At 37.7% G+C, this 24,840-nt stretch overlaps 2 protein-coding genes across 5 annotated transcripts in view; one reads left to right on the top strand and one right to left on the bottom strand.

Annotated features, from left to right (window-relative positions):
* Positions 1 to 21,151, top strand: part of erp44 (endoplasmic reticulum protein 44) — a 52,126-nt gene extending 30,975 nt beyond the window's left edge. The window contains exons 3-12 of one of the 2 annotated variants that reach the window (XM_041248194.1): positions 662 to 701; positions 1,181 to 1,296; positions 2,579 to 2,763; positions 5,150 to 5,265; positions 6,459 to 6,516; positions 6,759 to 6,875; positions 14,047 to 14,158; positions 15,588 to 15,729; positions 19,566 to 19,668; positions 20,435 to 21,151. In XM_041248194.1, the coding sequence (XP_041104128.1) occupies positions 662 to 701; positions 1,181 to 1,296; positions 2,579 to 2,763; positions 5,150 to 5,265; positions 6,459 to 6,516; positions 6,759 to 6,875; positions 14,047 to 14,158; positions 15,588 to 15,729; positions 19,566 to 19,668; positions 20,435 to 20,542 (1,097 nt within the window). In that variant the 3' untranslated portion in view covers positions 20,543 to 21,151. Of the gene's footprint in view, positions 1 to 661; positions 702 to 1,180; positions 1,297 to 2,578; positions 2,764 to 5,149; positions 5,266 to 6,458; positions 6,517 to 6,758; positions 6,876 to 14,046; positions 14,159 to 15,587; positions 15,730 to 19,565; positions 19,669 to 20,431 lie in introns of both variants that reach the window. The other variant, XM_041248193.1, reaches the window with a different exon arrangement.
* Positions 21,152 to 22,279: 1,128 nt separating this feature from the next.
* The window catches only part of stx17 (syntaxin 17), a 32,285-nt gene continuing 29,724 nt past the window's right edge, over positions 22,280 to 24,840 (bottom strand). For all 3 annotated transcript variants that reach the window (XM_041248196.1, XM_041248197.1, XM_041248195.1), the window contains exon 8: positions 22,280 to 23,648. In XM_041248196.1, coding sequence (XP_041104130.1) covers positions 23,397 to 23,648 — 252 coding nt within the window. In that variant the 3' untranslated portion in view covers positions 22,280 to 23,396. The remainder of the gene's footprint in view (positions 23,649 to 24,840) is intronic.

Consider the following 24,840-nt stretch of genomic DNA (forward strand, 5'->3'; position numbering starts at 1 on the left):
TACAAAACTAAAACGTGCTGCGTGTGGAATTTGAGCACCGTTTTTCAGATTTTCACAAGTAGCAGTTCCAGCTTTTTTCAAACCCATTTGTCGTAGATGTGAAAACTGCACCAGAAGACATCCATATTGAATTGCAGTGCAATAGCGCACTGAAGATTAATAAATCTGCTCAAAGATCTCACCTGAATGACAAGTATCTACACTACGTCCTAAAGATCGTTTCAGCACAAAACATGAATCCCGATATTGACAAGCTTGTCTCGAGAGAAAGGTGCCAGATTTCTTCAGTATGAGAACGCACAGGGCAGCAACTAGGTAAGATAGATAACGTGTTTTAAATTAATAAGTCATGTATAAAATACATGTGTATGTAATAAACTGTGAATATAAACCTGTGTTTTCTATATCTCCTATTAAAATGCATGTGTATATGTAGAAGGTGTGCATTTTGTGTCCCGCGAATCAAACGTTAAATTAAGGTATGGCCCTTGGTAAAATTGAGTTTGACATCCCTGATCTAAACTAAGGGCCATTGAAGGTGAAAGGCAAGTGTATTCACCCTGCTGTGGTAGAAATGGTACCTGTGCAATTCACTATGTAATTTTTAAAATTAGAACTGGAGATTGAGCAAAAAACTTTTTTTTTTTTTTTTTTTTTTTAGACAATGCTGCTGTTGCTTTAGTGAATTTTTATGCAGACTGGTAAGTTTTGGTTTTTTTACTGTATGCTTTCTTGTTACTGTATGGACCACACTATATTATTTGTATGCAGTGGGGTCTGAGCGGTCTTGTGAGATGGCAAGAAAATTGTTAAAAACTTACATTAATGCCATCTTGGGAAAAGACCTTTACAATAAAGGCCACTTTTTTATAGACGTGATTATGCTCTTTTGGTATTATAACCTGGCACAGGAGTGTACCTTCAGAAGTAAAGCCACGTTCTTTTGTTCCCTAGACTGGACTTGATAGAGAGGTTTTACTATATGCCAAAACAGGGCAATACATACAACATGAAAAAAATAATGGACACTATTCTGTTGTTCTACTGACTGCCAAGTGAGACTGGTTAAGTGACCCTTAAAGAGAGAGATGCTGAGGATTGAGGCCGGTGTTTGATATGATAGCTAGATAGATTTTTTTATATTATTTTACTATGCTGTGTCGCCTGTGTTTGTAACTAGGTGTCGGTTCAGTCAGATGCTCCACCCAATCTTTGAAGAATCTTCCAATGTGGTCCGAGAGGAGTTCCCAGATCTCAAGCAGGTGGTCTTCGCCAGGGTAGACTGCGACCAGCACCGTGAGTCAATGAAAAATCAAATTAAACCGCATCTGTAGTGTCTGCATTATTCTGTAGTATAGACTTTATTGCACTAAGAAAGTAGCCCATGTTGGCTGTCCTGTTTATTTACATTCCACATAAAGGACACAAGTTACCCCCTTCCTTGAAATTACAATACCACTAGATCACTCTGTGAGCAAAGTCAGCATCATGCTGCTGCTGCTAGTACTATAGTACTACTGTGATAGCTGATATATCACAAGCTGTATTATCTCAGAAAGAGAATACAAATTCAAGGTGGATGGTCTTTTTCCTTGTAAATGTCATTTTCTTTTATTCTACCGATTTTACATTTGCCTGGATTTTATAATTTAAAGAACAGTTTCACTGTCCATCACCAGGTGGCACTACGCGTTGAATTAAAACAAAAAACACCTATTTAACTAGGCCTACAGCAGGATTTCAGAAATTTCTTTTCAATCTGTCTGTCGGCGATGTGTCTATCTGACGTCACCATAATGTCACTTCTCTCTTTCCATTTCATTCTCAGCATATATAGGGAGTGAAAAAAAAATAGCATTTCCAGGTGTCCACAAACTGGACTTACAGAATAATTTATGAAGGGGTCAGGCAGGCTGAGCCCCCTCGCCTTTTGTTTTGATGCCCTACACTTCAGGCTCTCATACGCGCACACACACACACACACACGCACACACCAGGCATCCGATGCCAACCCCAGTTTTTTGTAGATAAAGAAAATGAAACAGAATTATAGATGTGCTGCAAACTGTTTGATGGCTAATGACAGAACTGCACTTCCCTCTGTAGTCTATCAGTTTAAGGTGTTCTTGGTTGGGGGAAGGGAGGTACTGGGAGGGTTGCTGTTTAGTCTCATACTGAGCACTTTAAAGAAACACATTTAGAAAATTAACCCTATGCTGAATCTTGTATCTATTTCATCTGGAGTCTTTCCATGGGTTTGCTTTGTGTGTATTTTTATCGCTTGACTAACTGCTGTTCTCAGCCCTTTTTCTTTTGCCAGTTAAAACTGGAAATGTGCACGAGTAACGACTTTCTCAAACTAGTGTTTTAGCTTTGAAACACAGACTTGTGTGGGACATTAAAATAATATATATATATATATATATATATATATATGATTTTCACCCAGTCAAGGTCAGAGCCTCCAGTAAGCCAGTAGATGCTGTGATCTCTTGTGGAGTAGATATCTGCTTCTATTGTAGAGCACCCAAACAGTCTTTTGTTTTTAACTTGTGCTTTCCTCTTTCCTCCTTCCCAGCTGACATTTCCATGAGGTACAGGATCAGCAAGTACCCCACGCTCAAGCTTTTCCGCAATGGCATGATGATGAAGCGCGAGTACCGGGGTCAGAGGTCGGTCTCGGCCATCGCTGACTTCATCAGGCAGCAGAAGGTGGACCCTGTGAAGGAGATGCAAGACCTGGAGGAGCTGAAAGCACTCGATGTGAGCGAGCTTGCTCTATGCAATTAGTGTACCGTGTGGGACTGTGTGGGTTGTATTATTTTGTAGGAAAAAGAAAAAGCCTCAGTAGGTAACTCTATCACAAAAAGAATGATAGTTTGCCTTTGTATACTTACAATACAGTACCTTCAATGACAGCTACGAATGCTGCAAGTCAACAAACTGCCGTACCTTAAAGCAAGCGTAAAACACATCTTTGGACACTTTTGCCATGTACAGGTATTTAATCCTTGACTGGTTACGCTAGCCATAATGTGCATATCGTTTTGCAAAACATTGTGGCTCTTGACGTCTCAATGGATTTACATTTCCAGTACAACACAATTAATGCAGGTGCTTCCCCTGACGGTAACCCAAAACAAGTAATACAAAAAAAAGCAGATCTTCATGGTATGGTTATATTCTGAACTATGTAGTCTTTCCTTCCACTGCCAGAAGTATAGCACAAACAAAATGTAATTGATTAGAAAAGTTGAAATGAAATGCTTGGGGTAAATAATGTTTTGCCTTAAGACATGTATGTGCTTCCGTTTTATACTTAAGTCAGAATGCTCTAAATTTAGTTTCCTTTAGTTTTGACGGAATCTACAAGGTCCTGCTACAGTTCTGAATTCTGGTAAAGTGCTGAAGTTCATGAGTGAAGCCTTGTACAACCACACATGTAATAAGCATGGCCAGACAGAATACGCGCCCGGTGATTTTTGCCGAAAATGCGCAAAATTCATTCAAGATCACAGGGAGGAAGGGAGAGAGAGAGAGAAAAAATATTAGTAGTGTGACACTACAACAGAACAAAAGTACTAGCCTAGTCATGCACTACATAGACTTTAAAAAGCAGTAAAGATTAATAACTACATCCGGATTCTTAGTGCTGTATGTGACATTGTCAACGGCATTGGCAGAGTTTGTTGGAATGACCGCTGCATTTCAGGTCACGCTATCAGCACACAATAATTTGATTTGAAATACAGTAATGATAGCTACCAGTATTGATTAGTTATTAAAAATGAGATTAATGCTAAAATCACACAAAAACAGGAAGCAAAACACTGATGATGCCAGTAAAAATATGTTTCAACCAAAATTAGTTTCCAGACGATTGCTATGTATGCTTTTTTTCTGTCAACACTCGATCAATTACCTTCGGAAGCAGACAGTGTTTGAACATGTGAAATCCCAGAGGCACATCACAGAAAAGCAAAAAATCAGATAAGAATACAAAATAGATAATTAATGTATTTATTATTTTTATTATTATTATTATTAGACTTGTTTTTGTTTTGCACTGTAGACATGGATAGCAAATCTTGCCTTCTTTCCTTGCCTTACAAAGTCATGGATCAGCTGATGCCCGGTTTCGTGTGTTTTAAAGATTCCTCCAAGTAGCTACCTTTTCGAATATATACGTTTTTATTATGTCAAGCATAAATTGTATGAATCACATTAGTAAGTTACTGTATGAAAAAATTGACTGTTTTGGGGGTTTAAATTTAGTTCTCCATTATAATAAATATTAAATGCATTGTTTACATTTAGTTAAACATGCAAAGCTTTTTTTATTCTGACACTACTTGATATTTAATGGGTTTAGCTGATAGTTTCAGCCAAATGCTTTTTTTTTTAAAATAAACATTATGAAACGCTGTCTTAATAAATATTGTAGTTTCAGAAAGTTTGGGGAAATTATTATTATTATTATTATTTATTATTATTATTATTATTATTTTTGTTACCCTAAAATGTGACATGTGTTGGTAATAAAAAAAAATGCACTATCTTGCTTTATCTTGCTTAAGTATCTTACAATTTATGATTTCAACATTATGGATAAATCCACATGTTTGTGCAAATATGTATATTGCAGTATGTTTCATAATAATTTTATTCATAAAACAAAATGGCCTTTTACATATAATCAGGTATATTGATTTGTGCAGATTTTCTGCAGAATTTAGGTAAAATGATGCACAGAATTTGGGAAAAATCCCTGCAGATTCCATCTGGGCCTGGTAGTAAGCTCACCTCCCTAAGATTGAAACTAAAAAACTAACTTACTAACTCCAATGGGTTGAAGCTTTGTTTTCAGAATGTATGCAACATTTGTTAAAAAATATATATGTTTTTTATTAAACTTAAACCAGCACGGTAAAGAGAATAATATGAAGTAGTTCACTTGCTGCTTTATCAGAAGATAGCAAATACAGAATTCCGACTGTCTTGACATACACCGTTATTTGGAGCTACTTAAACTGTTGATCAAAGACACATGGATTAGTGTTGCAAACTTGATGTTTGTAAAGCTGTCAGACATCATTTGGTGCTGGAATTGTTGGTTTGCATTATGTTTTATTTATCTCTCCTTCCACAGAGAAGTAAACGAAACATCATTGGCTATTTTGAGGGAAAGGATTCAGAAAACTACCGAACATTTGAAAAAGTGGCAAATATCTTACGAGACGATTGTGTCTTCCTTGCTGCACACGGGTATGCTTTCTTTTCAGTTGCTGTTGTAAAATAAATGGTCTCACTTGCACAGATCTGCTATTGTCCCCCCTGTGTGGTGTTATAGTAAACAAGAGAATTCATTTAGATAAGTCACAGAAACATACATGTGTATTCTTCTGGAAAATCTGTACTGTAGCAATAGAAAGAATGTTCTCAGCTTAGATTGTTGTGAACAGGAGTGAGCATTAGTGAAATTGAAAGTGTGGGCTGCCGGAAAGATCTTACCAAATGAGTTTACAGTAGATACAATATTAAAATGCAATACTGCCTTTTTCAGGATTAGATGTAGTATGGCTAACATAGAGCATAAGAAAGTTTACAAACGAGAGGAGGCCATTCAGCCCATCTTGCTCGTTTGGTTGTTAGTAGCTTATTGATCCCAGAATCTCATCAAGCTGCTTGAAGAATCCCACGGTGTCGGCTTCAACAACATTACTGGGGAGTTGGTTCCAGACTCCAATACTTTCTGTTCTGAATGCCTCTATCTCCATGCATGACCCCTGGTCCTTGTTTTTTTTTTCAGGTCAAAGTCCCCAGGGTCAGCATTGTCTTAAAATACCTTTTAGAATTTTGAATGCTTGAATCAGATTGCACATAGTCTTCTTTGTTAGGAATAAGTCTGTGCTTCTCATTCTTCAAATGTAATGTTAGATATTAAAATTCCCTGTCACACCATTTTTGTTAATTCTACTGGCTTTTGAGGTGTATGCCACAGAAACACCCCGTTCTCATTCTACGACACCAAAAGCAATGCAGGAGAGCAACATTAATATCAGTGCCTTCCTTTCGTTATTGAGGGTTTTTAGATTGTTTTAATATAGGCTTGCTATTTAATTAATGACACTGGCATATAATTCAGTCTGTTACTTTCACGCTTGACGTTGAGGAGGAACAAACCCTCAGAACAGTACCACGGGCTGCGCTTTTTATTCAAACCTGTCGCTGTGCTCATTACTATCTGTATACTTGAGCTGCCCTCTGTTTCAACGTACATGTATATCTTGCAGCCATTTTCAGTGATGCGCAGGGTATAGCTGCAAGCACCCCAGTGACCTTTTTTTTTTTTCTTGACACTAGGTAGTTTCAACGCCTTTTAGATATATATATTTTTTGCCACAACCGATTTTACATGCCAAAGCCCATTTTTCTGTATTTTTTCCCCTCTTAATTAGGAGTCTTTCGAAGCCTGAGAGGTTTAGTGGTGACAATGTGATTTACAAGCCACCTGGGGTGAGTGAAGATGTGTAACACTAACACTATTTTTTTGCAACCCTGATACTTACTCTTTAATTTATGATTTTTGTATAAATTTTGAAAATAATTTGAGACGTTTCCCCAATATTTAAATAATTTCAAATGTTTGGAGACATATTTTCAAACACATATTTGACATTTATAAATGAAATGTAAAATATGAATATATTTTTCCCAGGTCTGTTAAAAATACTTGTTGTCTCCTCTGCTGCTTGCAGGATAACACCCCAGATATGGTGTACCTGGGCTCCTTGAGTAACTTTGACCTTACCTACGCTTGGGCACAAGACAAATGCGTTCCCATGGTTCGAGAAATCACATTTGAGAATGGAGAGGTAGGCACAACTTGAAACTTGGATCACATCATTACCTAATCTAGATATTAGTTTACTGCACTTCTTTTGGAGAAATGTGTTTTTATTTCTATACTGATTTAATGTGAAAGAAAATCTAATTTAGTGAAACAGACTGAGTTACAAACAGTTTCTTGGAGAAAAAAATAGAAAGAATAAGAGCTGTATATTTATTGTTTCTTCTAATTGTTAAATGTTCTATGCTGATGTTGATCCAAGTCTGGGTCACAATCAGCGTTCCCTCTAAGCTGTTTAGATACTGAAAAACTTGTCGTTTTGACTGAGAAAGGGTTAAATTATCAGTGAGAAACCTTCAGCCGCACATTAACCCTTTTAATATATTTTTGTTGCATTGTACAATTTTGAAACAATGTTCCAACACAATTTACTTCAAATTTAAATAAGATATTTATTGTGGCTCTGCCTCTGATTTTGAAACATCCTCTAATCCTATCCATCCCTGTCGGTTGTTATCATACAGTGCGTTTACATGAGCATAAGAGTTCCGATATTTTTTTGGAAAATTAAGTTTTTGGAAAACTAGTTCCGATATCAAAAGGCATGTAAAGACAGTTTTCGGAAAATGTATCGGAATATTCTGAAAGTCATTTTTCAGAGAACAGCACCTAGAAATTTCCGATTTAAATTACAAAAACTAACAAAATGTATATCATGTAAACACACTTTTTGGAAGACTTATTCTGATAGCGTACTGCACATGTGCAAAATTTGACCTTCCTGCATGTGGTTTTAGAAAACGGAGAAAATAATAATAACCTATAGTCAGTCTGTGTGCATCCATTTGTCTAGCTAGGGATAAAGTAATACATTTGTTAAAGTCTGTATGTATTTGTTAATAGCCCATACTGAAGCAGCAAATGCTTTCCCTCTTTAAAATAATGTCTGTAAAAGAAATAACAGGATGAGCTGTTGAAAAGGCTGATTGCACATTGTGGGGAATCTGATTAGAGACAGTAATCTTAGAATTTAAGACCTGACACTTCGATAAAGCACTATTGGATGGTCTCCGTTCTGTCGCAGTAATGCCCGGTCTTCAAATCGTAGTTATGCTACTACAGTACTTTGCATGTGAAAATGTCCTGCATTTTCCAAAAACTTCAATCCATGTATCCAGTTGAATTATAATTAGAATTTCTATCGTTAATCATATAAACACAGAAAGTATTTAATAAATATTACCACAATTTTTTTTTTTCAATCAGACTCTTGTTGCTGTATAGTAAGCAAAGCACCTGAAGACACTTCAAACGTGTCATAATGTTTGTAGAAATCACTTGGCTCGTTGCTGGCACTAAAATAAGCAGGAAAACCTAAACATTAAACCTAAAAATTATATTACAACATTTCTGAAAACCAAATGTCCAGCACTGTTTTGAGAATCATATTTACAGTTTTCCACTAACACGGTAGTTCAGTCTACAAATAAAGGTGTTTTTGAAAAAGACTGTTTAGCTTATTGCTGACATTTACAATAGCAATAAAAAATATGAAAGTTTAGTAACAGTCCAGCAATGTCGTGTGAGAGTAATCCTATGCACAATACTACACAAATTAAGTTTAATGTTTTACTGGCATTATAATAACCAGGATAAAATATGAAGCGCTGATAAAGGCACGTTGACTGACTTGTTGCTCTCAAACAGATTCACTGCTATGTGTTACCTGATTGTGATTTAATAGCGCCCCTATTAATGTAAACGCATAATTAATCCTCTCAATTGTTTCTTTCCAATTCTGCAGTGTTATTTGCAAGATTTAAAAAGAGGCGTGTCTCCAGACAGAATGTCTTTATGAAACCAACGGTGTGTAGTGCAGTGATTGCATCCTTTACTCAGTAAAGTGATCAATTTCCTATAAGAATTGTATAGCTAGAAAAATAGTTTGGAGCTCATTTCTTCATCATCAGAAAATATAATTCAATTAAACTCTCATGGTTTAAAATTGCTAATTATAGCTTCATTAAAGTAGCAATTCAAATTAAGAACAAATAAAGTGAGCGTGAGCATGGGCAGTATTTTAACAAGTCCATTTACTGATCATCTTGTACAGTTGCATACATCGAAGAGTGATGTGTAAAAAGGATGTGTTTGGAGTACACTGTTTTGAGAATTTATTTTTTATAACAGGTTTAAATTTTTTCAAGCATTTAGTAAACCTTAACCACTTTTAATAAATGGAATTTCTAGTAATTTAACAATCTTTTATAATTTTTTTTTGTTTGTTTTAAAGTATTAATTCATGACAACAGTACTGGCACCCCTTCTTTCGTGTTTCATGTGTCCTCCTTTTGCTATCTGTGTGTCCAGACGTTCAATTCTCCATTTATGATAATTCATAGCCACCATGTTACATCTTGTTGGTGAAATCTGGGCCCATTTTGTCTTGCCTATTTATTTCTTTCAGCTCAGACAGATTGTGTACACTGTGCTTCGCTACAGCTTTTTTTCAGATCAGTCCAAAGCATTTCTGGTGATCGCGACTGCCATTCCAGAACTTTTATCTTTGTTTTCTTCAAGAATTCTAGAGTTGACTTTGCCGTATGCTTCGAGTCATTGTCGGGTTTGAAGTTAAACTATCTGCCAATGTCATCAATGTCTCCAGTCCCTGAACGGCTAAAACACGCTCATGTCATGAACGTACCATCTCCATGTTTAACTGTAGGTACAAGGTTTTCTTCATTGAAGACTTCCCATTTTTCTTCCAAACATACTATAGTCTGTTTTTGTACCAGATCATTTTCATAGTTCTGTCAAATTTGACAAGATGTTGGAAATAATGGCCTCTTTTTGTGGCTATTTTCTTAATGCAGCTCAGTCAATAAATATGTTTTTTAATGAGTTTTTACAGACTTGTAATTTAAATGTGCCAATACTTTGGTCATGTAGAAATATCTGAAATTGCTTAAGCTTCCGTAAATGTTGTATTTTTGGTCTGTCATATTAATTGATGGCTAATGTTCACTGAATGCTTGTATTTTACATGCTTTCTTGAATTATCTTATATTTAAGTGTCAGGTGCCAATACTTTGTCTGTGACTGTATGCAACTATGGAAGTAGGATAACAAGAGTACTTCAGTTTACGTGTCATTTTCATGCATGTTGAGGGATGGCGGAAAATACTGCAGTGACTATCAAGATGCTGGGCCAGATTCACTACGTTTGCTCTACTGTTTTTTCTCAAAATGGAATTTAAAAAAATGTTGGTCCTGTTTCTTTGGTGCATATGAGAGCCCTTAAATTAACATCTGTACACACTGTTTTTAATTCCATTTAGAAAAAGTGATGCAAATTTTGCACCTGGTGAAAAAGTACAGTAAATCTGGCCCGCTCTGTTAAATCACAGTATACATTTATTTACATTTTTTTTAAACGATGTAATTGTTTTAACACAAAATTCAGCATGTCGGAAGATAAGTTCTTTACACGTGTTCTTTAACACTTCACATCAAAGCAATATAACAGGAATCATTACAGTCCCATTGTGTTCATGTATTTTTTGGCACAGGTTGCTGTGTTTAGTATTTCAATTGTGCTGCATGTTGGTGTACACTTAAATTCCTGTATCAGATTGGAGTGGAAAAAAAAAACCATGAATAGATTTTCTGTGTAATGTAGCAAGTGCCCCCCAGCCTCATTTACATATCAATAATCCAAAATAGATGCCAGATATTTAGCATATTTAGCCCTGCATGATGGGTCTTTAGTGTACTTTTCCCACAGTGTAATCCTTAGAGACAGGAGCTCCAGTCAATGCAGGCCTGCAGTGAATTTGGTCCTGTTCCCTGTCAGTCTCTTCTGCAGCTCTCCTCTGCTGTTTGTACAGGCAGATGTTTGTGATTCAGTCTCGTTCCCCTGTGGCCTCCTGCCTAGCAACCTGGGTGTTCAAAGTCTGGTTGATCCCATTACCTAGACAATACCAGGCTGCCGTCGCTGCTCCGAGACTGGCTTCAAGTTCTGAGGACTCTTGTCCAGCTCAGCCAATATGCACAACCACTGCCTTCCAGGAAAACCTGTTTGTTCTGTACATTACACAGGCTACAAAACCCCCAGGCCTTCACACTGGGGGGGAGTGGGGAGGGGAAGGTTGACCTGCTTGGAGGATATCATTGCCACACGCAGACACACACAGCAGTATGGAAAAATATAGAGGGTGATTTGAACTGAATTGGCAACATTGCACTGCTGCAGTGGAAAGGCCCTTCCTAACCAAACTGAAGGACATTTCTTTAAGAGGTTGTGTGTGTGTGTGTGTGTGCATGCCCCTGGGAAAATCCTATAGCGGATGTTATCCCGACAATGGAGCACCTCATTGAGAATGTGGACAAAGCAGTTCATTCAGTAATATTTTAGCAGCAGTCGTCCCCCTGATTTGTGGTCCTTGAATTGTGGTGCCCACTGTTAGGTGCCTCCTACCACCTTTTATTGCTGTGCAGTAAATGTATTTTTTTTCTAAACAGAAACATAGTGTCCAAGTTGGGGATTATACATTTTTATCCAGCTTTTGCAAAACAAACTTGACTCTCTCTGATATATCACCAAGATAATGCAACATCTTTCACACTCCAAACTCATTAACCTACTGCTCAACACACGTCTCAACCAACTGTCTGTGCCTCCGAACAGCATCATGGTTCCTGTTTTTCTGTCAATTTAAATTTAAACAATTTGAAGCCACATTAAATTGAATTAGAAACCCAATTGCTTTTAAATAGCAACCCTTGTTTGTATTTGATGTTCTGCCATGTTTTCAGGTTGATTTATGGCCACACAGAATATTAGGTATTTGAGAAGGAGAATCCACAATGGACTAAAGCAGGGGGTCCCTCCTATCAGATCAAAATGTATACAGAGAGAAGCAGTGACTTTCTAATGTCATTTGCAGCCTTTTGACTCTGTCCCCGTACAAACCGATTAGACACATACTACACATCATTCCACCGTGCGATATTACATATACACTTCCATTCAGTGCAGGGATAATGACTTCACTCTTTATGTGATTTCTCATTGTGAAGCTTATAGATAAACACCAAGACACTGATGTAGAAGAAGGATTTTCAAATGCAATTACATAGTTTCTGTTGCCCACAATGCAAGTGCAAAAAACATGTAATTATAGCACTTTATAAAATGACTTGGGCAAATTAAGTGCTCTGACTGACTGAAGATGTTTCCAAACACTGTAAATATCTTAGTAAAACCGTACGGTTTATAACACAGCCATATCACACAAAAAGGATATCCCTACGCCACAAATTAAAGGTTTAAAAGTACTATTTTTCTCCTAATAATAAATGCTAGTAAACCTACTTAATTTGCCTCAACCAAAATTGTGATCTACTATTTTGGCAGATGACTACACCTCACAAAACTTTAAACAATAAAAATAATTGCAAAACACACTTGAAGGTGTGAGGTTGTACTAATATAATCACACGGCACTGGTGATGTCTGTGGTAACTGTAGTACGTGTAGTACTCTCATGGAGCAGATGCTCTCGTCCTCGATGTAAACATGCCTCAAACCTTGCCACTTCTACCTTTTTAACCCTTTACAGTCCTATGTCAGACCAGGTCTGACATTCTGATTTTTCCCTTTCCAGTTCATCAAAAAGACATAAAGTGTAGGTCTCTAGTCATTTTTTCTCCGGAAAAAGCCAAGAAAACCATTCAATGGCCGAGTGAGACCGATAGGAGCCGAATTAAGCCAAAAAAAAGGGTGGAGGGGGGTCTTGTGAGCAATAGAGCTAGCAGCTGCACCATATAGATAAGATGGACACAAAGAAAGGAGATAGCTGCTTCCGCATCCAGTGCTCAAAGAATATCATAGACATTTGCAGAGCTTTTTGAGATGTTATAGTAATAAAGTAATGACTTGGATCGCGTTATAGAGGAGTTTGGCGATAAAATGAGTGATCAGGAGAGCATTTATCAGTATGCATGTCTATAAAGTATGTGAAAAATACAGCGAATAAGGGGTGGAGTTTGGCTGGAGATGCAGTACTGATGTTGTTTTGCCATGCAATGCATTTTAAACCTGTTTTAATCTGTAAAACAAATATTTTAAACAGCATGTGTAAAATAAACAGCGCATGTGAAAATAAATTGGACCTGACATGCCTGACAAGCACTGAATAAATGGACTGCAAAGGGTTAAACAAGCGTAAGCTCCCTAGGCACGCCCCCCCCAGCCAATCAGCACCTCCCAGTGAGCTTTGCTGTGGGCAAAAATTCCTGTTTACCAAAGCAGTAGCGCAGCCAAACCAGCGCCAGGGTCCTCTCTGTCACAAGCACGTTATTTAGCACAAGGGAAAAAATACCCATTACAATTCTAGAACAAATAAGGAGGACTACTCACAAGATCCCTCAACTGAAATCTCTGAGTTGTATATCTCTCTCAAAAACAAAAAACTTGTTGAGAAACTAGCCCCAGTATCTTCTGTTTCTCCCTCTCACCTAAACAAGGATAATGAATCTCAGCACATTGTAATCACGCCAGTGCTCGGCCCCAGATGTGCTGCATTAAGTCTTATTTCAATGTTTGTTTACAAGGCTCTCTTGGTTCTTGTGATTTTCTTTTCAAGTGTTTATAGCTGGGTAATGACTTCCAGTACAGTATGTAACACAATTACAGCTCTGCAATGGAATCCACAGGGACTCCCATTGAGAGAAGCCAGTCTGCTCCTGCAACGGAACTCCCATCAAAGTGCCTGTTTGTTACACACTCGCTCCCTGCAATTAAACTTCATTGAGAGACAGATGATTTAAGTTACATAGGCTTTGTATTATGGAGCTGCATATATCCAAGTGAATATGTAAGTGCAATACCTATAATGTTTTTGAAAGAGCTGAAATATTTCCGTATTTATTTAATATGAATTGCCTTCTGAGAAACCTTTTAATACATACATATCCCAATTCCTCTAGTCCCGAAAAACATCCCATATTTCCATCTGCTACACCATGGGTGGGAGGATGGGGACTGGGAGAACAGAGTTTTCAGAATCCAGTCCATTGTATTTTTGTTGCTGGGTTTCAAACAGACAACTGCAGTATATCAAATGTGGTTGGGGGTTAGGGTGAGGTAAACAAATATATGTATATTACATTTTGAGTTTTGTTTTGTCATGCAGGAGCTCACAGAAGAAGGCCTCCCGTTCCTCATACTGTTCCACCTTAAAGAAGATACCGAGAGTCTTGAGAAATTCCAGCACGAAGCGGCGAGGCAGCTGATCGGAGAGAAAGGCAAGCGGTGTCTTTACCGCTCTGGTCTAGGGGCCGGTTGCATAAAAGTGGCTTAAGAGTTGAAGCAGCGACACTGGTCTTGAACTAGTCTAATCATCCAACACTATATACACTCAATAGTGCTTAAGTAAATTAAGACTTTCTATATCTAGACTATAATACAAATGTCAGTTGCATAAAAAGTTAGACCCTCCCCCCACAGACAAACTTGTTGTCTTTTAGATTAACAATGACAACCATATTAAAATTATTGTATGCAACCAACTCCTCTGCCTTTAGCAAGTCTGACTGAACATTGTCCATATTGGTCTATTTTTGCGCTGTTGGGCTCTGGATGTGAAACACTCCTGCAGCTTCACTGATCAAGATGGACATTATATATATATATATATATATATATATATATATATATATATATATATTATATAATGAATGAATGAACATGGCTATTTCTGGCCCTCCACTCACAACCTGCAAAGGCATTGGCAAAATGATTTTAAAGAATAACTTGTGTGATGTTTCCACTTGAAAGTAAGATGTTGCTTCAAAACACAATTATAGTACAGTGCTCCCTTTTTATTATTTTGTCTGACAAATGAAAACGTTTCACAAGAAAGCCTGCTCAGCCACACCTTGAGTTCAATTCTGCAAGATGACATTTAAGTCATAACCCTGTTCAACCTTTTAAAACAAAATCATCAATCGGGTAAAACAATGACAAGAAATGAGATGCCCGTGGCCAAAAAAATCCTAATCCACTGCTGACCTGCACAACAAAAAAAGGCATTCTACAGACGCTCTTATTTGGAGGTGCAGACACTGCTGATTTTGTGGTTTTGCCGATCAATGCAGCATATTATTGTAGCATTAGGCTTACTGGGGACAGAGGATGGTGGTTGGGTCTATCACTTCAGCCCAGTTTCTCATGGACAGCAGGCACCACCATCAAATAGGTACAAACTGTGTGTTGGTGTTCAGTTCTGTACTGTAAACCCTATATTCTCTGCCCTTTTTTAAATCTTTCAAGAAACTACAGTTCCCATGCCATGCATTTTCACAACCAGAATGGGTAGTACAGAGGTAAGAGGCTTATTTCAACCATGTCCTTAATTACAGTGTGCACCAATTAAACCCCTGGCCATGTCCTAAAGCACTCAGTCATTTACTCATACCTGTTGAACATGAAATGGAACAGAAGTCCACAGCAGTATACAGTACATTGAACAGTTAGCAGGCAGTGAAGATGATTAAACCACCAAAGCAAAACCAGCTCAAATTAACAGGATGTGAAAAAAAGGGAGTTCACTGTAAGTGAAATAACATTGCCAATGTGCTGTCAGTCTCTACTGAAAAAACATAAAACATTTTTGTTTTGCTTTTCAGTACTCTTGAGCTCTTAACATCTGTGTGTATTGCCTATATGTTTCAGGTACAATTAACTTTCTGCATGCAGACTGTGAGAAGTTCAGACACCCTCTCCTGCACATCCAGAAGACCCCATCTGACTGCCCAGTCATTGCCATCGACAGTTTCAGGCACATGTACGTCTTTCCAGATTTCAGCGACTTGACGTAAGTACTTTCACTTTTAGTATTATTTGTATTGTTTTTTCCAACTTTAATTAAAAGCGTCTATATTTCTAATATATTTAAAAACTTGGCTCGGGATTCACTGAGAATTGAGTGTTCGGTTTAATCGTTGCTGAACAACTGCAACCCTAAGGGTTGTCTTGTATTCCGTAGCACCTAATGATTAAACCTGCATTAAAATAAATGTGATAAATGGCTCCTGACACCAGATTCTAGGTGCCTTAAGGTCTCCCTGTAAACACGATTAAATTGAATTAATTTCAAATGCTTAGTGAAGACTGTGAACTTCAAACTTGTGTGCATATATAAAGCATATGTGAAGCAGTTACCCTGCAGTAAATATTAAATAAACGTGGATGCGCCCAACGTTTATTAACCCCTTTACAGTCAAGTGTTTTGGTCACAGAAGTCAACCCACAGCTCAAGCATTTTATGACCGTTTTTACCAGTGTCTTTAAAGTGCTATAAAAACTACTTCGAGAAATTTCACCACAACAAAACTTTTTTTCGGAGGTGTTTTCAACATTTTTTTTTTTTTTTTCCATTGGGTAGCCTGGGGTAAACTAAAGAGATTTTCTTTACAATTTAACTTGAATTATAGTTATTCTACTCAACATAACCAACTTCACATGTGGTGAAATAGTTAACAACTGCAATGAAAATGCCAACAGGTTGCATAACAATACAAGCATTAATGTATTAAATACTGTATATACATATAATCAGTTCTCATTAATACAATGTTAATGGGCCAGGGAAAATAATGGTATTACCAGTAATTTGCATTATCAGGAGTCCAAGTCAAATGCATCCTGTCAGTTTTGTTAAAGTTACAGTAAATTAAATTTCAATTATGGAACAATGATAAGTATTATAAAATTAAAAGTACAGTGTAGATTGAAGCATGAAAACCCCAGTCCAGCGACAAATCCAACTGGAACTATAGTCAGAGGCACAGATAAAAAAGGTGCTTCTAATGCATTTCCATATTTTAATATATCTGTATTGCTTTATACTGAAGTTTGAACATGTTCACTGAGTTTAAGGATGTAACGTTAAAATATATAAGTAACGTAATTCATTTGCAGAGTCAGTGTGATACCTTGAACAAAATGCTGCGCCGATAAAGAACCCATAGAACACCACAAGTTCAACGTAACATTGCAGTCAAAATGGTAGTCTCTTTTTTAATGCCTACCCCATTACCATTAAAGATTGTACATTATTTATTGAGATTACCCATGACCTAAAGGTAATGTTGCGTTTTACCCCCTGAAAATACATTTTACCCTCTCAATGTTAAAATTAGAGGGTAAGTTACTCCCAAACCTAAAACCTTATCTGGAGCGTTGCATGCATGTACTTGTAAATAAACTTATTTCTAAAGTTTTTGTTTGTGGTTCTGAGAGAGACAGTTGTAACACCAATCAAAGCCACTGTCTTCAATCAGAGACATGTTTGGCAGGTTTGGAAAAGGCTTGACTGTCTCCTATACAAAGTTTGGTGCAGTTTAATGATGGAACGGCATAGCTGCACAGCTAGGAAGGAACACATGGCATGAAATCAAACATGGCTGATGACAGCTATCCAAAGACCACTAAGGGAGTCAAACACAGTCAGACGATGGAGGCTACAAACAGGGTTAAGAAACACTCATCTCTGCATTTTTGCTTCACTACCTAGATTACTCTTTGATACTATTAGTTGTGTTAAAAATGAAGATTAAATCTCTTGCACCTTGAAAGGACTAGTCGATGCACTCTTTCTTTCTGTGCTGCTTTAGTAGATATATATCCTCAACAAGCCTGTTTACATGCTTCTAAAAGGTTATACAATATGGAAAAAGTCGTTTCTGTCTTGCCTTTAGAGTTGTCAGTTCAGATAACAGCAATAAGTTAAGGTTCTGTGCTTTGAATTACAAGATAGCGGTGGAAAGATTGTGTTGCAAGTTCTGGTCAGACTTTGTAAGAAGAGAGATCAGGAAGGCGCTCGTAAAGAATGCAAGCAGCAAATACTGACCCAGCGGGGTCCTACGACAGAAGCATTTTATAAATGTGTGCAACTGAAATCGACTCTGCATTTGCCAAACACATAATTTCCTAGCTGCCTAATTCTTCCCTGACCCTGCGAGTTGTGCTAAAGCCAGGAGATATTGGGAGACATGTTTTAAATTTGAATTTGGGAGTTTCTGATGTAGCTTTATAAGCATTAATTGTATTGTGAGCAGACATTCACCTGGTTACTGTGTTTTTGTTTTTTTCCCTTCTGGTTTTCAAATCCTAGTTCAAACATTAAAGGCCACTCTGTCTAGCACTGCATCCTTTGTGCCCGTGTGTAGGTGGTAGATATAAATCAAGATACTAAACATATACACGTGGTGTGTACTGAGGCCACTTACACGACAGACATTTTATGCTGCTGCTGTGGAAAACGAGTAAGTGCAGATCAGTGAAAGCAGGCAGTCGGAGGCTCCAGACGTTTGGCAACCAGGTGGTAACTAGAATTATGGGTCACAGCGGGTATTTATGCAAGAATTCTTGGTTTCAACTGCAGCTGCTCAATGGACATTTGCCTAAATGATCCAACATTCTTGTTTTTCCCATCACTTTGTGCCTCCTCGCCCCAGGTTTCATTGCACTAAAATAAATGGGTTTCCACTGTGCATGCTTTGCCAGTTTGTTCAGAAAATAGTGTATGCAATTAACTGAAAACAAAATATAAGACTGTAAAGCGCTTCACTTCTAAATAACAGCTTGCTTGCTTACTTACTATCTACTGTATGTTTTTATAGAATTAATTCCTTCCTCACTTTTGCTTTCCAGAGAGAAGTTGATGAGAACTTGTTTGTTCTTGTATGGATTAATAGGTTTGTGTTGTGGTTTACTCCCGGCTCCAATGCCTTATTGATCTAATGTAGTGTGTATAAAAACAATTATCAGTGCCCCCTGTTAATAAATGCATTTCAGGCTGAGCACGGGAGTGTATCCAGCCTGGAATCTCATAATGTACAAAACTGGACGCAGCTTGATTCATTCTTCAGAGCTTTTGAGACCAGCTAACAGTGCTTTTCATCTTTGTGATTATGGCATATTTGACATTTCATAGATACAATGGATCTGTGTATTTTAGCTGCTTGCAGTAGGTGACAGCAGGTGATCTGGGATGAAATTTTAATTGATCGACTCCTCTCTCTGTGTTTATCTGGGGGTCGTGCTTGCAATTATTTGTGCACTGGAGGACCTTTTTAAAGGTGTTCGGTCAATACAAGCTGCATGACTGGCACTTTGACTTGCAAACTGTGCATTTGACACCTGTTGAGGCCGGCTGCAGCTCCACGAGCGGGGAGCTGTGACAGCTCTGCAGCAGACCGTGCTGCACTGTGAGAGTTATTGACGAGCAGAACCACTGTCAGCGTTGCATAGCCCTGGGGGACTGAAATCGTGATATTTCTAGGACAAGCAAGTTAAACAAAAGATACATTTAAATTCTATTTTATTAAAGTACTTGTAATTTAAAAGCATGCACTTGTATATTACAGTACAGTTTAATCCATGTACTGCAAACAGCTCTTGATGAAGCCTCACCACCCATTACAGATGTATTTATAACATTAGCAATAACACTTACTCTGGCTATAAATCCAAGATGTAGCCCCAGGGATATTGACAACACCAGATCCAGGGTAAATGCAATGTTTTTTTTTTTTTTTAACCCCGTAATGTCCAAGTTTAATTTCCTTTGGAGAACAATTTGTTGTGAGTGATTTTTTTTTAAATTTTTTATGCTAATAGTACAATTCTTTTCCCAATTGTTTTTAGTGTCCCAGGTAAGCTGAAGCAGTTTGTACAGGATTTGCACTCTGGAAAACTACACAGGGAGTTCCACCATGGGCCTGACCCCACTGATGTCGCCCCCGGACAGGTGAGCCTCTTCCACAGGAAGCAAATTTAACCCTTTTACTTGGAAGTGGTGGCATTTGGCAGGCACACAGGGTTGAAATCGAAGGCAAAAAAAAAGAGTAAGCCTTTCTGCCATGTAGCGTTGAATTCTTTATTCAAAGAAGTCTAAAGTATGACTAATTGTACAGTTCAAACTAGGTCATTCCACTGTCTGCGACTCCTGGGTTAAGCCTACATTTATACGCAGAAGGTATAGTAGTTAATCCTGGTTTTGAATCCACTGCTCATGAATTTTCCACTTGTCAGAATGTAATAATTTCATTTTTTGAATACTAGCATGACTGATGGTCTTTAATTAATATCCAACAGGAGAGTTTACCCCTCTTTACTGTGCAGCAGTTTGTTCAAACTTGCCCCTAAAGATTGAACCCATGCAAGTTCTTGATAAAGTGGGTCCACTCTGATGAACCTTCTGAATGGAATTTAGTCAACATTTAAATCTTTGACAAAATATTCATGTTGAAAGCCTCCTATTTTTGTATGCTATTTTAATCTGTGGTTCTGAACTCTTGCCCTCAAGATCAATTCCATTTTTTTTTTTTTCAACCAATTCCTAAATTAGGTAAATTAACTAATTTACAACTCGAAGGAACAAAGTCCTGGACTGGAACCGACCTTGAGGGCCAGTGTTTTTCAGGCTCCCATAAAGTGTCCCCAACCAATGTACTTCAATGTATCATTTATCATTAGAGCAGGTTTTTTAACAAGGATTGTTCTTTTCTCAGCAGGATAACCAAGAAGAGATAGCAAGCAGTCCCCCTGAGAGCTCCTTCCAGAAACTGGCGCCCAGCGAAACGAGATACACCATCCTGAACAGGGACCGGGACGAACTGTAACACACAAGGACTCGCTGCAAGAAGAACATTTACAAGCCTTGAGAAATGGGAGCAACGGCCCATGCTGTGAAAATAGTATATATTTTCATAACTTGTGTACAATTTTATTTTGGATAAAACAGGAGAAAAAGATCTCCTTGACAAAAGGAAAAAAATAAATCTTTTAATTTTTTTTTTTTCTTTTTTTTCCCAGAAGCTTGTAACTAAAGTCTGTGCTTGGTAGGTCTTTCTTTGCAGTAGCAATATTTTTCCCGCCCATACTATAGAAATTGTCAGGCACTATACTTGGAGAACTCCTAAAATGTGTGTTCTTTCTATAAATTAATTTATAGAATGCCAGTTATTTAATTTCCAGGAGTGGTCAGGATTTGTGGGTGTAGTCCTGCACAACTCTCCCTGCAAGAGAGTTCCTCGTTTCATGTTGTCTCCAGTCCGAGAGCATGTGCTTTTAATTTTTTTATATGAATTTACTTTCACCAGAGCCACAGAATTGCTACTTGGGTCATTGCAGCCCATTCGAAGGGCGAGGGAGGCAAGGCATTTTCTTGTTACGTACATATCTTGAGGGTAGGAAGGGGAAAAAAATAATAAATTAAAACTTTTTACAAAGTCTGCTTGTGTGTGTACTTCTTTTTGTATTTCTTTTAAAATGCACAAGTACCATTTTTTTTTAAACATTTACAAGAAGTTACATTCAGGCACTTAACATTACACCATGTCTAAAGCAATACGGCAGTCTTGTTTTAAGTTTATTTTTGTCTGCAAGTGGTTCGCACAATCACTGGAATACCTGTCAAGATCATTAAAGTCCCCCATCAATATTAAATATGACATTTAACAGACCGTGAATCAGCCCTCAATTACATGACATCTCTTTTCTGTGACAGTACAAATGGGTATTTTTAAGGTGAAGCCTCACATCAAAGGGTGAAGGTTAAATACCTCCCACGTGGAAGGAAACACGTAATGTTTTAGATGAATAAACCACTGAGTGTTTGGTGTCATAAGTTTGGCCAGTGGCAAATTGGCTTCCTGGTGATAATGATTACTGTGCAGTGTGACAGGGCTGTGAGTGATTCACAAAGTGGTGAAATACAGCATTGCCTGTTCTGAAATGATTTGAAGCTTGCATGAGGATGTCTGATATCATTAGATATGTTAGCTTTTTAAACAAGAATTATTCTGATATTACATCTAAAAAATAGATTTTCTGAAGTTGCTTTGTCATTTGTAATATTGGCTTACTGGTGCGCTCATTTTTTTCCACTGCTGCTCAACAACACAATACAGCTGCAGCAGTATTGCTATGTTACACAAGCACCACATAAATTGTATAACAAATTATTAGAACCTACAACCAATGGAAAGTACAGGGTTTTTCCCATAACTAGGTAAACTGCCAACAATACACAGTACAACATCTGCAACAGGTCAAAAGAAACAAATCAGTGGGGGCCAGGAAATTTGAAACGACCTGTAGATTCACAAAATATACAGTTGGGACCATGCATTTTGGCATCGCTGTATTGCCACAGAAACGTTTAGTTTGGGGTGGTGAAGACAATTGAAAACCTGGCTCTTGATTAAAGGTTTGCTGAACCCAAAAGAGTAAATAAGGCACTTCCCATACAATAATTTAAAATGATCTATTGTCATCCTTATACAATTCATTTTTTACTGTACAACATACTGTGTTGGGGGGGGGGGGGGGGGGGGGGGGGAATTACAAGAAAATGGGTAATCCCAAAACAGAATGCATCACTATCTAAAAATAATACCTATATCCTGCAGAGTCATTAAGAATTATCACCAGCAGCAAGGGTGACCACCTAGGACAGATTTTAACTGTAGGTACATGGCATTTGCAAAAAAAAAAAAAAAAAAAAAAAAAAAAAAAAAAAAAATCAGAATTGGCTTAAGATCCTTGCTGCCACCTGTCACTGTTTGATAAAAACATCCCATTGAGGAAGTGAGTTAGCATCATTTACAAAATTCAGCCACTGTGCGGTGCTGTGTATCGTGGAACACGTTTTCAAATTCGCTAAATTACCAAAGGGCCATTTTTTTCTTTTTGATGTCTTGGCAAGCTGAATAACAAACAGCATTCTGGGAAATACCAGATTCTACTGTGTAAACGCATCTCGGATGTAGAGTTGGAATCTTGACCGTGTTTTGTTTTTTTCATGAAGGAGCTCTTAATTTTGTTTTGTTTTTGTTACATATACAAATATTTTGGCTTGTGAGACCACAGTAGGTTTATGGTAGCAGCAGGAAGTAAGGTCATTTTAACAGGCAAGAGAGCAGGTAGCCAAATGGGACTGAAGCTTTAGACAAGACATCTGATCCTCCTGAGATACTATAACTGTTTAATTTCTGCTTGTTTATTTTTATGATATAGGAAGCTCTGCATTCTTTATTTATTATTTTTATAATTCTAATCAGCCATGTGCTTTTTTGTGGGGCAGTTTTTCAGCTCAGAGGCATTTGCACAGCAGAATGCATTGACAAAGCAAATATTTTGGTTATAACGCATGTTTCAAATAATTGGACTGTGCACTGGAGATCTGTCCTCTTATGATAATAACTGGATAGAGGTGAAGGGACCATTTTCTAATGGGAGAGTGGTGGCTTTTATTTCAATGGGGTCCTTAGTAGTGTATACGTTTTTTCAGGATTGTCATAACGAACTGCAGTGTGTAATTCCCAGTACCACAACATCACAGTATTTTCAGTGAAAAAGAAAAGAAAACGTGCTCGGTACAGTAGCCACCAGGAGAACAAGATCCGTCAGTGCGAGTCTGAGGTACACCTTGGTCCACACAGGTCTCTCTGAACACACTCCCCAGAGCAGCGTTCACTCTGATTTGCTGCCGCATTGGTCATTGAAGTCAGGGCAGCTGGTGGATAGTTGCTTGAGGTCTTGATCGATTCTTGTCTTGCGGTTCTTCTGGAGGAGATTCCCGCCTGCGTAGCCCAGCAGGCCCCCGCTCACCGCAGCTGCCAACCCTGCCACCTTGAACCCTGCCAGGAGACCAATGGGACCCCCCACCACCCCTCCAATAAGGGCACCAGCCACTGGCAGCACAGCCAGCTTGTACTTTGCAGCCTGAGAAGAGAAGAGAAGGGGAGCCGTGTCAAGAACAAGCACTTGAAACAGGTGAGAAACTGAAATTCAGCTTGTGTAGACATTATTTATTTTGTTAAGCTTTAGTTTAATGGACACTATGTTTGTTTATTATCCATTAACAACTACATTGCAAAAACATTTAAGAAACTATTAAATACAATTGTTTTTAACAAGTTTAAACCCATTTCTTTGGATAAGATGGGCAATAATGACACATGTGTTAGGTTTTTATTTACAATGAATTGCAATTAAAATAAAATGTGCCATTTTACAGTCACCCTGTCATCAAGATTACTGAATGAAAAGCACATAAGCCAAAATGACGGCCAAATTATATCCTAAACCTTGTGTGTCACTTTTGATGCTCCGATTACTAGAGAAAAAGTAAAACCCTGTTCAGATTACATTTTATGAATGTTGATGTGTTCAACACAAAATAAAAGAATGGGTTCCCTTGGTTGGATCTGTAGCACATTGAAACAACTGCTTCTGAGAACTTCTAATTGCTACTGGTATTGGTACAGTGGCAACTGAATTATCCAGCCCTGTAACTATTACCTTGTATTTACGAGGCTCAGGTTCCATTATCATGCAGCTAGAAACAGTTGCAGTCTGATATTCACACACACAGTAGCCTAAGCACTGGCATTGGCAGTATTTACAGAAAGCAGCATACTTGCCCTTATATATCTTTTAGGAAGGGTTGTATGCTTTTCTTTACAGGCATACAATCTAAAAACATAAAATGAATCCATACGTACAGTAATGGAGTAACATTCATTAAACTGGTTATCCCAGGACAATCAAACAATCAAGCTAAATCTAGAAAGCAATTTTCCATGTTGCAGTTAAAGGTGATCTGCATATGACCTGTGTTTATTATCCACCTGTTCTGCAGTCACTTCAAATGGGCATCAAAATAGGTGAATCCTTGGAAGACAGCTTTAAAATATCTACACTGAATATCTGCGACAGCCACAAGACACATTTTAAAAGAAACATTACAAGCACCCGATGAACACCAAATATTAAATGAATACCCAGACAATTAACTTGCATTTTCTGTCCTGAAAATAATTTTATAAAAAAAAAAAAAAATCTAATTTTAAATCACAGTGCACGAGGTTCCTTGAATTATTTTATAATTGCACCTTTTAAGATTTGAGATTAT

Source organism: Polyodon spathula, chromosome 4, assembly GCF_017654505.1.
Source record: "Polyodon spathula isolate WHYD16114869_AA chromosome 4, ASM1765450v1, whole genome shotgun sequence".
Classification (NCBI taxonomy): Eukaryota; Metazoa; Chordata; class Actinopteri; order Acipenseriformes; family Polyodontidae; genus Polyodon; species Polyodon spathula.